This window comes from Rhynchophorus ferrugineus, unplaced genomic scaffold, assembly GCF_030347505.1.
Source record: "Rhynchophorus ferrugineus isolate W39M unplaced genomic scaffold, kcgeb_rfMv2 rfM8, whole genome shotgun sequence".
NCBI classification, from domain to species: domain Eukaryota; kingdom Metazoa; phylum Arthropoda; class Insecta; order Coleoptera; family Curculionidae; genus Rhynchophorus; species Rhynchophorus ferrugineus.
In genome coordinates, this window is record NW_027472587.1 from 18,296,658 (window position 1) to 18,310,326 (window position 13,669).

Below are 13,669 nucleotides of genomic sequence, written 5' to 3' on the forward strand. Positions count from 1 at the left end.
CAACAAGGTAATTGATTATTCTGTCCCTTAAACTATTTTTATCTCATCTAGTTCTCCCATCGTACTATTTTATTTATAGTATATTTAACCATTTATTTATATATACCCTTTTAAAAATTATTGTTTGCAACTTTCAATCACAAAAAAGTCATTTCTAACAAATAATAAATAAGACTTTATTTGATAAGATATTTACAGAAATATACAGGTCCTATCCTAAATAAAAAATAATAATACACTGTTATTATAAGGGGGACCATATAACAGAACCTAATTTTTCTTAGTACAAACACCGAAATATAAAGTTGAATATCATTGGACATAAAATGTGATGAACGTACGACTTGCTTCGACAATATAGCATATATGTATATATATATATAGATTGTTCAGTAAATGGCACTGTATATTTAAGAATAAATTTTTTAAAATGGAATAAATAACACCATAACAATTATCTTTAACCACGGGGGAAACGACGAAATCCCGAGTGTTCTGAGATTTTCCTCATTGGTTCTCGCTGGTGCCGGCTATGACGTGCAACTGTTTGCTTTTGCTCCTGTTGTAGACCTGTCCGGGACTGAAGGGTTCCAATCGGGGATGAGTGTCGCCTTTGCTCGGTTTATCTGGGTGAAGATGATGTTTTGTCACCTGTCATTAAGTCAGTTTTATGCCTTACCGGGGACTACGCTCTCCGCTGGTATGTATTTCGATATTCGAACTAAGGGAAGCGGCAGGAAACCACTGGCGAGGGGCATGACGTCTAGCACGACCTGTTGAAGGGAACCCTCCGCACCTAGGGAAAGAATGACGATGAGAGGAAGCGGCGGGCGACGGGGAATCTAGGCGGCGGTACCTGAGTGTCCCGTGAAGCAAACCACACCGGCCGTACGACCGCACACAGCCCAAATGCTCTGTTCCGCCAGTACTTCGTACATGATGGATCTGGCGTCCATGTCAGTGTTATCGTTAGGACCCACGTAGGATATCGATAAGTGTAAATGGCATACCACACCAACCCTACAAAATTCACTGCCCTTTGCCGGCTCTACTATAGCATCTAATATATACAGTGTCTACAAAAATAAAACCATCATAAATATAAGCTCTGTTTGTGTAAGAAGAGGAGGAGGATGGACGTAGGGGATGCTTCTTATATAATTTCTATTAGCGTTGGGAACTATCGACCGAAAACGACTATTGACTATTTCAGTTTGACTAATTTCTGGAAGTTCTGGCTTTACCGTCCTAGCCGCGACCTTGAAAGTATTTTGCCGAATTTATGGTTACATTATAGATTCATATGTAACAAGACATGGGCTGACAAGCCTGGGCCTAATACATAGATGGCGCTAGTGTTATTGTATTCACCGCTTTTTCCGTTAGTACTAACATTCAAAGAAAGCTGTAAAAATTTCATGACATTCTGCTCATAAGCTTGTCCGTTATTGTATTAAGAGTGACACTGCTTTTGTTATTTTCAAAACAATTTCGTCTTTTAATTTTAAAGGCTTCTTAAAGGAAAAAATGTGATGGACGTGAGGTGGTATGGTAACAATTGATTTGGTGAATTGTGATTCACACATCTCCGCCTGTTATCGCTAAATAGAAAAACAACAGAAGTTCTCGTTTAAGTCGCTAGTTTTTTTTACTTTATCAACTAGTTCGACTATTTTGTGACTATCGACTGTTTCTACTAATTTCAGTCGATAGTTCCCAACGCTTGTTTCTATATTTTACCTTCAGATCGTTAATATCAAAATAGTAATGGTAAGTCTTAAAACTATCATCCAATCTAAGTTTGTACTTTATACTGAACTCCGCTTTGGCCGTCGCTGTATCTTCGGGAACCCTCACCATCTCCCACAAGAACGAATAACCGGAACCGTTGCACACCACCTGAAAAGAGAATTTCCTGGAGATAACCGCGCTAACGGGAAATACGAATCGGTCTACCAGATCATAGTCCACGATATTAGGCTTGACAGGAATATCTTTGATTTTCAGCAACGGATCCTGCATCAGCAGGTCTCTCTCGCACTGACCCACGATATTGACCTGCACGAACTTTCGGTGATTCACCGTGGACAAGCGCCAGGTGGTCGAGACGGGCGGAGAAAAGTTTAACTGCACCAATATCGGTTTGTGATCCCAAGGAACGGTGATGGTTACTGTAAATAAAATCGCTCTCTTATCCAAACTGATGGGGAAACAAACGACTACCTACCTTGCTGGTCTTTCGAGAACAGATCCGCGAATATCCTCAGGGGGATCTTCGCGCTGCAGAAGGTCGGTTTCTCGCCCACCTCTATTTCCACGTAGCTCTCCAGGGGGGCGCTCGGATTAACCTGCAACTTCAATCCCTGGGAAGCGTTCAACTTTATTTTAGACTTCTGCAAAACGACGAATGTTTACTATAGAGTCTCGGGCGGCGAGAACAATACTGACTGGTTCAATCAGGTAACTTCCAATGGTTAATATCAGGTTCATCACTTGCTCGATGCCGAGCAGTAGGGGCGCGGCCCGCTTGTACAGTCTGATGGAAGGCTGTTCCAGCCGCACCTCCACGGTCAGTCGAGGGATCAGTTGCACCAGGTGAAGCTGATTAACGTGAATCACGGCCGCTCCCGTGTAATATTTCCCTATAACCTCCGCTCTCTTGGACAGTTTGAGTATATTGACTCCAGGCGTTACGGAAACCGGCTGGAAGACGATCAAAGTCACTTTTATTCGATCCTAATGTCAATTCTGATACCAACCAGGTTCTCCGCCTCGAGACACATGTCCAGGTTTGCTCGCAGGTTGGGCGGCGAACTATCCTTCCTCTGCAGGGTGAACGATGACGAAATACGCGACGTCGCCAACTGTTTGTCCTGTTTATATTCCAGCTTCTCTTTGATCTTGAGCCTCTGTAGGTAGGGATCTTGGAATTTCAAATCCTGCAAAATGTTCGATTATGTCAATGTATGTATAGAATTTCTCGGTAAGGGCGGGTCGATATTGTTTTAAATTATAGCGAGCTTGAGGCATGTCGAATTTTACATCTTACACGTGCAGGTTACCGGCAGCGACGTCCAGTAAACGATAACGAAGATCTGGCAACCCCGAGCCGTTAATCTGGGATATCATTGAAGGGTACTTTTAATAACATCAATAACGGTCACATCATGTGACCATCACCGTTTTATTTCGTCTTGCCTCGATTCACTGAGCCATAATTCCTAAAACTACATTGAATGGCTATGTTATCAAACTTAATAATCATATAAGGAACATTGCCAAGCCACAAAAAGCTAATTTAACCTTCTATCAACGGTGAGAGATATACAACCACCATAACTTTTGACCCAAATAGGATTCATGGTTATGTCTCACTACATTTCAACATCGACCGCTCCTTATTAAAAAAACCCTACACATAAATATGGAATACCTTTTTGGTGAGCGTCTTTCCTGCGTGATACTTCTCGTTGTGTTTCTGTTTCTCCTCCATCTCCAACGAGATACCAACGAAAGTGCACAACACCTCTTTGGGGAAATTCGATTCGATCACCAGGTCGACCTCGATCTTCGCGCCCTGCATCACGGTCTGGTCGCTGGTGAAGTGAACCGTGTTTATCTTGATGATGTCGTTGAAAGGAACGTCCAATGGTCGCTCCAGCTTGCTTAAGTATTTGTTCATTTCGTCAAAGTAAGTCCACCTGGAGCAGGAGAGGGTTGTTAGAATGGAGGTGGGGGGCCTGTTGATGGTATTAATGGGGATAAGTTGTGTTGGCTTATTTATCAAGTAAGTATTGTAGTTCTGCGAAGCAGTACTGGCTATGTCTGGATAATTCCAATTGGCATTCGGTAAACTTCGGTACTTTCTGCCTGATTTTGCGACGTTGCCATTTAGAAGAAATAGAAAAGTAGAATCCAAAGTAATACAACAGCCATCTTGGATTTGACCCTGGCATTGGTATGAGCTCTGTTTTGTAATGTTAAGAACTATGTGGTTTATAGTTTATTTGTTCTTGTAGTGTAAATATTTTGATCACAAATGGTAGGTAGTTATGGATAAATCATCGAGTTATGAATATTGTCAAAAAAGCTATTATAACTTTTGATCTGCACAGACATATGAGGACGTTTCGTCCAGGTGTCCAAAAATATATAAAAACATTTTGACTTGGGTCTCAACAGTCTCTCTGTTGTCAGGTTAAATAACTTATAATATATAAACTTGAAATAATAGACAGTAAACTTAGTTAAATTTGAACTTGAGTTTCAAGTGTGACCAAATTCATTCAAATTATATTTAAATGAAAGATGTTTATAAAAAACTTTTCCACCTAACATTTTTTTATATTAACTTCATATTCTTTAAATATACATATAATTTTCAACAAGCGGCAACGCTGCAAATTCAATTTTTGATTCCTCAGAATTAGACTCTTGTCTGCGAACCCCCGAATAGAATAGATACCAACATTGCGGTAATATTAGTCGATAGTCTAAGCGTCATCCGGAATGTTGAAATGTATTTGGGTAATAAAGTTTTAAAAACTACGAAACCGATTAAGAATCGATATCATTCCAACAACTCACGAATGATCGACATGATGCTGTAATATTGAATTGAGAGAGCGAGCCAGTACAACAATGTTAAAATAAACCAACAGATAAGTCACCCTCTGTAAGGTTAAGTTACCTAATGAGAGTATCAACATCTAAGGCGGCCGAGACGTAAGCGCAGGCCTTCACGTATTTCACCGTGTCCTTGGCCCTCTTGTGGCATTCCGCCAGGTTGATCTGAATTTGGGCGGCCAACTCTTGCCATCCGTCATTCTCGAACGTCCTTAGGGCGTCGCCCAGAAACGCCGCGGCCTTCTGCGTCTCCCCCAGCAGTAGATAAAAGGACGCAACTTCCTGGCCTACTAGACGAGCCATCCTGATGCGGCCCACGTGTTTGTACGTCCCCATGGCGAGCTCCGCCAGTTCCTAATTAAAATCCACTAACTCAACCGGACGGTACTAACTCACGACGCGGTACTAACCAGATACGTTTTGATGAAAGCGTCCTGCGAGCACAGCGCCTCTTTGAGTTTATCCGTCGGCGAGGGGTGATTGGGCAGGCCGGGGTTGTCGCCCATTCCCGCGGACAGGTTTACGATGATGTGCAACTGCTCTGACGTCGGCTCACCCTGAGGCATCAGACCGCACAGCTCTCCGAGGCTCCTCAGCTGAAAATCAAGTTAAACGATGAAAAGACCGCAGAGGTATCAGGAAGGCGTTACCTTTTGACTCGCGTACTCCCACAATGAGGCCGTCTGCCTCGAGTACTCCTCCACCTGGTCGGCTTGATTGAACTTATCACAGATTTGAAGCACCTCCATGCTGGCAAGGAACAGCCAGCACCACACGGCCCCCGATGGGGCTGTTATCTCTAATATACTCAATTCTCGGATACACACATGAAGGAAAGGCAAACATCGAGATGCCATCTGTGTACAAAAACAAATAATCCCCGAACTATAACGAAGTTCAATTATTCTCACCTCCCAAACTTTATTAGTGAGCAACAGCATTTGAGCTTGCTTCGAGAATATATAGGCCCTTAATTCTAACAAGGATGGACTGGGTGGTAGAACAATGGGTCCCAGTTTCAAGCCGTGCCACCTTTCCAGGGGTCGCTGAAACTGGGTAAGCCACTTTAAGTTGTCGCAACTAGTAAAATTTGCCACGAACTGAGAAAATAACGCGTCTAACTCGTCGTACTGCACTAAAGCCTCATCATTTAAGCCTAACATTTCTAACACCTGAGCTAATTCTTCCTACAACAAAATAACCTCTATTTTCAAGAAATAACAATTATCAAAAGAATCCTCAAATATCAGTGACATACTTGTAAAACAAAATATTCCATAAAATTCCAGTTGGGATCATTCCTCTTCTCTCTTTGTTGTCGGACATGATCCTCTAATCTTGTTACTGCTCTAGCATACGCAACCAGTAACAAATGTCTTATTCTAGCAACAAGACCTCTCCAGGAATCGGCTGTTTTGTTTTCCGCTTTTCCTGGATTTATCACTGATATACATCGATCCCCTAACAAATTAGGCTATATAGAACAAAAACAGATTATTAAGAAATCAATACACCTACCTTGCTTCAATGCAAAATCAACCCTGATTTTATCAAGCACAGTTGTTCTTGGAATAAGTTGTTTTGTTCTTTTTCCATCATAGTTCTCTACAACGACTATCAACCAATCTGGAATCTCCCTAGAGGTTAATTCTTTAATCCAGTTTTCAATATCTTCTCTAACAACATTTTTATAAACATCTACATCCTGCAAAGCATCATTTTGTACATTGTTGTAAGTTACATAAAAAATACATACAGTGCAATCTGTCCAATATATATGAAAAAGTGGTTGTCTTATCAAATCCCATTGTCCCGGTTTAGGTAAAGCCTGCGTGCTAAAGGCCATAAACTTGGCCCCAATGTGGACGTTTCGAATGGGGCGTCCCAATGATCTCTTCCATTCAGACACATCTTTTGGCAAAGCTTGCAGAAGGTTATCCTCTATGTGTGAAAATAATTCGAATTCCCCAGCGCCTTAAATTACACTTATTAGATTAAAACACCACAATACATTTTACTATTGACCTACATGTAACTATGGGCCGTCTATCAATTATTGGCCCATTAGGTTCGCCTTCTTTTTCTTCTAATTTTCCATTCATGATTCTCGTATCTGATTAACCTGGTGGCATCGAAAATACCATTGTTTCAATTTAATAATATACGATAAATGTATTGTCTTTATTTCAGTGCGATAAACATAGAATTGAGTATATTTATTCAAATTATAGCTATATTTTATGGTTGTTTCTGACAAGTTACCAAAGTTGACAGTCAGCTGACAATATACATATTAAATATAAGAGTTTTAGAAAGTAATTCTGCTGTATAATCCGTAAAAACTCATTTATATTACGTCAGAGAACAATTCGAGAGCAATAAAAAAATTGATAACTCCAACACAATTGTTTTAAAATCTATTATCAAAAAAATAATAATAGCCTTTCTGATTATGCAACTAGTTAAACCGACAGACAAAGTATTGGCTGCCTAAATTAGCACCTCATTTAGTCAGCGGTGATAAATTAATGATTTTAATAAGAATAGATACTTCACATCTTTTGTTTTCAATACTGATAATACAAGGTAATAAAAATGCATTGATAATGTATAAGTATTTATTTCAACATACTTTCTCCAAATAATAACGGAACTGCTTTACCTTCTGCACAAAAAATATAAACAATTTTATACTATAACAAACGTGTACAATTTAACAGTGTACCAATAAATAAATAAATGAAATATAAAATTGTATAATTTTCTCTACGACAGCAATGTCTTTTGTTCTTGGTAAAATATAATGGAACAATTTCTAAAATAGTGGAACTTTGTTCATAGATATAGAATAGAACAAATATGAAGATTTCAACAACAAAATATACAATCTTATTAATAGTTGTGTAATTCTAAATAGCGGCCTCCTTAATGATCTAATATGCGCATATTTCCAGACACAATCTTGTTTTCTAAACACGCACCCGATGGTATATCGATACGATCGCCATGGTTTGCTATGATTATAACCGTACCCTGAAACATAAATTAAGTTATCGTTAAAAAGGGAGGTTTTTGTTGATGGGGTTTAAGGGAGTTTTACGACAGGCCACCGTTATTTTTTGCCGTATTTAAATTAACGTTAAACGAGAGAATTTTTGCAATGTTTTAGAGAGTTTTTAGTACATATAGCGTTAATTTTGTTTTGTTCAGATTGCCACTAAAAATATCAAAAAAATTGCCAACGGTATTTTAAATTTAAATTAATGCTAAATATAAGGTTTTACAACGGTTTGACATAGAATTTTAAAATTGCATTTAATTGAAATACTAAAAATAACTTCATATAGGGCTCAGAGAGTTTTACGACAGTTAAACGTTAAATAAATTAAGCACTTAAATTAAAGGGAAATGAGGGGAAATCACCCTAGGGGAGTTTTAGCATCTTAAGATTCTGAGAGTTTTACGACAGATCAATGTTAATTAAATTAAGCACAATAATTAACGTAAAACATTGGAAATTAGAAGAGTTTTAGCATCTTAAGATTCAGAGAGTTTTACGACAGATAAACGTTACCTTAAGAGAAACGCCTTTTCCAAACGTCACGTCTCCTGATACGGTGAGATGGTCTAGTTCGAGTAGATCGGGTATATTGGCAAATCTTTGCAGGAACTCTTTTACTTTCGAGAAATGATTGTCGCCCAGTTTAACCAGGGGCGTCGTGGGGAACATCCTCTGCGGGGACATGACCAGCGAGCCGTTCTTCAAGTTGTACAAGTTGCTCATGACCAACAGGAGGTCGGAGGTTTTTTTGACTGGCAAGAAGCGCGAACGAGGTACGTTGACTCCGATACAGTTTTTGAAGGATTTCATGGCGGCACCGACGGCCGTCTCCAGCTGGATCACGTTAATGCCGTTGTCCAGTGTTTTGTTGTTTACGATGATCTCCAGGTCCAAGGAGCCCTCCTCCAGAACCCTTTCGATGGCTGAAATATATTAGTAAGTTTAAGACTATTGCCCAAAGTATGAAAAATACCTGACAACTTGGCCCATAAGTTGTTGGTGTTGAAAAATTTGAAGGTCTTCACTGATTTGAAGTCTTCAACGTGATCCTTTGGCACCTGAGCAATTTCCAACAGTCTTAGTGTGTTTTCGTATTGAATTAGAGTACCACCCTACAAGCAAATGCGTATTGATACAAAACGGACGACTCACCAATCGGAATATTGTACCTTAACATCGGCCCTTGTCTTATCTGTTACTTCCATGATAAACTCGGGCGATCTGTCGGTAGAATTCACCATCAAATTGAGGATATTGAGATCTACCGTGGCTCCCAAGTTGTCGATGTTAGAAATGAAACAGAAGTCCTTGCCTTGTTTGGTAAACTTGGATAACAAACCGGAATTCTGAAGACTCCTGCGCGAAATTTAGTTTTTTAGGGATAAAATTTAAAAAAAAACGGTCAAAACAGGACGTACTTGTAAAAGTCACCGTGCCCTGGAGGATACCAGGCCTCCAAATTACCTTCCACGTTACAATCTTTGGCGATGGGCATCAACGAGTCCCGATTAATCCTCGGGTAGCAAGATTGATTGAATGTGTGTATCTCTAGTTGCAGATTTTTGTACTTCCTCACCACTTTTTGCGTGTCTTCATCGGTGTTGAACGAGTTCATGAGGACTAGGGGTACATTGACTTTGTAGGTTTTGTTGAGATGCTTCAAATATATATGCGTGTTAATGCATTATAAATTAAGTACACGAAAAAGTACTCTATGCTTTTCAAAATCAGAACAAACGCGTACATATGTATATTAAGTTGTTGATTACTATGTATTTACAGCCCTAATATGGAACCAAAATAGAAGAAGTGCTTACCTCAATTTGTTGAACGGTTAAATCAAGGAAAGTTAAATCATTGCGCACAGTTATCACAGACTTTGGTCCATAACAACCCATAGAGGTACCCAAACCACCATTCAGTTTCACCACTACCAACTTGTTCAGCATATCGTGCACAATGTCCGTTGTGGGTATTTGTAAGGTGTTGTAATCCAGTACAGCATCTTGGGGCAGTTTCTCGATTTTATTCCACACGACAGACGGACCGGTTTCATCTAAAAACCTACAAAAACAAACATTCAAAAAAGGCATATCGAAAAACCCAGCCTCACCTTCTAAAAAGCTCTGTGAAACCCTGAAATTCTATCTGATGACCCTCCTTCTTGGATGGTGCCGCGGTATTAGCTAATTTTTCTAATTCGGACTGAAGTAGCAGCAGGGCATCGCGTTTAGTGGCTTCCAGAAACTGTTTGGAATCACTGTTACTCCGACTATGACCCTTCACCTAGAAACAAAAACGATGTTAATACAAAACAATCACAACGCGCGTCCGATTTAACTAAATGACCGAAAAGAGTCGGGATCTGCTCGACGATCTGATTCAGACCCGCTTCGACGCCTTTATCGGACGTCAAAAGGAGTTTGTTGTTTTTTGATTTCCTACAAGATCCACATAAGGTTGCCATATACTTTACATTTTATTAAAAAAAAGTTATAAAAGGGCGACGACTGTTTACATGGCAGATCTGTCAGTGTCAACACGTGAAATTTAACAAAAAAAAAACGTTAAAAATATAATTCTGTCCGGCTATCGATTGGAATTCCTCGTATTTAAGTTCATGACTAAAATAAATGAATTTGAATTGTATTAAGAGAGCGCGCGATTAGCGATTAAAACGCCCGAAGCAAAAAATCGGGGACTGCTGATGTTAAAAAATCCTTTTAAATTCATTCTCTATAATTTGTATATTGGGTCAACTAACGACTTAAAAATTTTAAAAATATATTGAATCAAAAAATTGATCCACGTTGGCGTCTCTGTATTAATTCATTGAAACATTTTTATAACTTAAAATAGCCAACTATTCAATTGATATTTATTGTTAGATAAAAATTATATACTAATGGGAACTGATATTAAAAAAAATCGAGTACAAAAGGTTACGGAAATTTTTAAATTATTAGAATTATCGGAAAAGATATGGATAACATATATTAAAGAAAAAATACTAATGCGGTTAAAATATATTATAATATTCCCATTATTTCCACTGAATCATAGTATTTAATATGAAAGAAAAAGTGATAATACGATTTTTTTCCGTAAAATTATTAGCTTAATACAAATCCAATAATCTCCAATATATTTTATCTTAATTCCGTGTACAACAATTTAATAATAATCCCGAAATTTTAAATTAATTGGACGAATTAAACTGCGAGAAAACGAACGGCCAGAATTTCATTTAAGTGACAAATGAAGAGCGTTCGTCAAATTGGACAGATCGAAGATGTACCGACGTTTAATTACTTACCCTCTCCAGCAGAGTAGTCATGATAAATAAAACAAAAACAATCCGACACTCAGGCAACTTGACAAGATACTAAATTCTAATTGATAAGGAACGAACACAATATATGGCATGAGTTATCTCATCCATTAATATGAAGCTGAGAGGTTTACGATGCGCGCGACATAGCCTACCCATACATCGCCGATTGTTTGCGGCTATTTCAATGACGGGACGTCCACGTTTGTTTTTGAGTTAGGTAATCGAGTGGTTTTGCGTACATAATGACACATACTCGTGCATTTTGACAATACCCATATTATAGGCAACAAGGTAAAATCGAAAAAACCGAACACATTCATGTTGGTTGGTAGTGTCTTCAGCATCCATGGGAGGTCGCATGAAGGTCGTTGAAATAACCAAAAATAATTGAAATGCCGATACATCATCCATAGTACATACATTTAATTATGTTACAGTTATTTAATTTATTGTTCTTTGGAAGTTATTTGTAGCCTGCCATTTACGGCGTAACAATATTTAAAAAAAGACATATTTTTGATTTTTGACTTACATGTCATTAATGGTTAAATTTAAAGATGCTTTTAATATTTTTTCATGAGAATAAAGTTTTAAATCGGTCTCCATCTGTCAGATGACAGATAATAAACAGATCAGAAGATGAGAACCTAACCTAAATCGGGTACATCAACATTCATAGTACAACAAAGATTGTAAAAACGTTGAAGAAGTTAAGGAATGAACCACAGAACAGAACAGAACAGAACAACATTTTGGGGCCAACTCTTCATGTCAATTGTCAGAGATGCCAAAATAAAACGACTGTCAACCATCTGTCAAATAACAGTGGTTTACCTATTAATAATTTTATTGCTAATTTAACCTAATTTAAATTGAAATATATACAATAAAATATGTGAAAATGTTGTACAATTTAAGAAATGTTATGATATCCCCAAAATAGCAAAAAAAAACTCATAATTCATGAAATAATCTCTAATTCTAAGAATACACTATTTTGGCGCTAAGCCTTTCAGTCCAGTCGTCAACAATGTCAAAATAAGACAGCTGTTGAAATGTTGAAGAAGTTTACTGCTATCTTAACCTCAATTTATAGATATTAAGTAGATATTGACATAAAATGTCATCGAAACTGACATTATCAGATGCGCGTGTAAACAAATTGTTGAATGTTCAAAAATCAATGTCAGACAAAATATTAAACAAGTCTTAGGGGGTAAGTTAGCATTTCGCTATATTTTTAGGTTTAATTTATAAAAGACGAATAAAATTAACATTCCAAAAAGCCTTGTACTCATTTTTTCTGTTTTTTTTCCCACCGTGCCCTCTGAGTATACAAAAATATAGTATCAAAAAACGGAAGTAGACATACGATATCAAAAAAAGGAAAAAGATAAGATAAATAGATGTATACCATCAAAAAGCAAGGTTCTCGTTCTTTTCGAAACGATAGGTCGTTTTCACAGGATCATAACCTCATTATAGGGCATGAGAATATTTTAGACTTATAAAAAAACAAATTGAACAATAAACATATTAACAACGGACAATATTATATTGTTGTGCTTGTTAAAACTCGCATCGCCATTACACAATTGCACACAACATATTTTGTTTAATAAAAATATCGCCTTTAATTTTGTTCTTCGCTGTCATCCAACTGAATTGAGTTTAATATGGCAACAATTCGTCACGACTCGGTCAAAGATCAACTTTTTAAAATGCTTATCTATTTAATCGCGGCTATGGACTAATAATCGTATACTTTATGGAATAGCAAGTAATTGCTAGCAATAATTTCGCGAAGATTTCACCCAGTGATCCTCATGCTCATCAAGTATGCCACATGTCATATGACTGAGTGAGCAGCACGCATTTTTTGAGTGGCGGCCAAAAAAAAATGTCAATGGAATATTACAAAACAACTTTAGCCGAGAAAATATTCAGTGATGGGTTTGCAGGACGAAATAATATGCATAAAAAATTAATGCGATAGGTGTTTGCATAAAAACGCAGACAAAATAAACAATATTGCAAGGTTTATGAGTGTTTTAATGCTTATTATTTGAACTAGCCTAAAATAAACACTACTATCTGTATGTACTGCGAATTTTTACAATACTATATGCTTTTATCAGGTATTCGGTATGTTATATGAGATGACAAAGTAAAAAACAGAATTGTTTGAATTCTTTAAGCGCGTCCCCTTGTAGTTAGATGACTTCTTTAACTCGACCCGGTATCGGCAAACACCGGCATACTTTAACTAATTTTTCTGATAACACTTTTATCTTAGGCCAGCAATTTAATTGTACCGCACAATTCAATTGACGTGCTGATTATTCCGGTTTGGTCGATCTTTTCGATTTAGTAAACTTTTATGCGTTACGGTGTAAAGGTCGTTTGTAGGACGCTGGTGATTTGTTTGTAAATAATCCTGATTAGATAACCTTTCAACTCTTCTAGAGCGCGACTATCTTAGAGGCTAGACCACTTACTTTGTCGTCGTTCACTTGCAGCATCTCGGCGATAGGTAGGGCGGTTTTTTCGCACGATAAAAACAAGTCCGATTTTTATTCTAGTTGGCGAGATAAACAGCGGAGGGTCGGTACGAGACGACTGAGTGCGCTTGCGTCACTCTCCTCGCT

General features: G+C 37.9%; 2 protein-coding genes and 1 long non-coding RNA gene across 5 annotated transcripts; 1 reads left to right on the forward strand and 2 right to left on the reverse strand.

Annotated features, from left to right (window-relative positions):
* Window positions 1-151: 151 nt before the first annotated feature.
* SIDL (SIDL trafficking protein particle complex subunit 10) lies at window positions 152-6,927 on the reverse strand. 2 transcript variants are annotated; one of them, XM_076412330.1, is made up of 17 exons: window positions 6,656-6,927; window positions 6,383-6,600; window positions 6,145-6,331; window positions 5,885-6,087; window positions 5,538-5,813; window positions 5,277-5,483; window positions 5,037-5,222; window positions 4,691-4,980; window positions 3,434-3,701; window positions 2,760-2,939; window positions 2,449-2,703; window positions 2,228-2,393; window positions 1,957-2,171; window positions 1,741-1,899; window positions 857-1,076; window positions 680-796; window positions 152-626 (listed from the first exon to the last, which is right to left on the reverse strand). In XM_076412330.1, exons 1-17 carry the CDS (start codon window positions 6,726-6,728, stop codon window positions 508-510), a joined length of 3,339 nt encoding a protein of 1,112 aa, XP_076268445.1. In that variant the 5' UTR covers window positions 6,729-6,927; the 3' UTR covers window positions 152-507. The 2 variants fall into 2 exon arrangements, with proteins under 2 accessions (XP_076268445.1, XP_076268444.1); XM_076412329.1 differs by having other exon boundaries at window positions 1,741-2,171.
* A 303-nt stretch (window positions 6,928-7,230) lies between these two features.
* Window positions 7,231-13,655, reverse strand: UGP (UDP-glucose pyrophosphorylase). Of its 2 annotated transcripts, none has more exons than XM_076412334.1 (8): window positions 13,520-13,655; window positions 9,801-9,973; window positions 9,505-9,751; window positions 9,106-9,344; window positions 8,857-9,043; window positions 8,661-8,799; window positions 8,201-8,610; window positions 7,231-7,659 (listed from the first exon to the last, which is right to left on the reverse strand). In XM_076412334.1, exons 1-8 carry the CDS (start codon window positions 13,541-13,543, stop codon window positions 7,552-7,554), a joined length of 1,527 nt encoding a protein of 508 aa, XP_076268449.1. In that variant the 5' UTR covers window positions 13,544-13,655; the 3' UTR covers window positions 7,231-7,551. The 2 variants fall into 2 exon arrangements, with proteins under 2 accessions (XP_076268449.1, XP_076268450.1); XM_076412335.1 differs by lacking the exon at window positions 13,520-13,655 and adding an exon at window positions 11,004-11,195.
* Window positions 7,939-8,365, forward strand: LOC143201344 (uncharacterized). The gene is made up of 2 exons (XR_013006935.1): window positions 7,939-8,058; window positions 8,152-8,365. It is a non-coding gene; the product is annotated as an uncharacterized LOC143201344 (long non-coding RNA).
* Window positions 13,656-13,669: the final 14 nt, after the last annotated feature.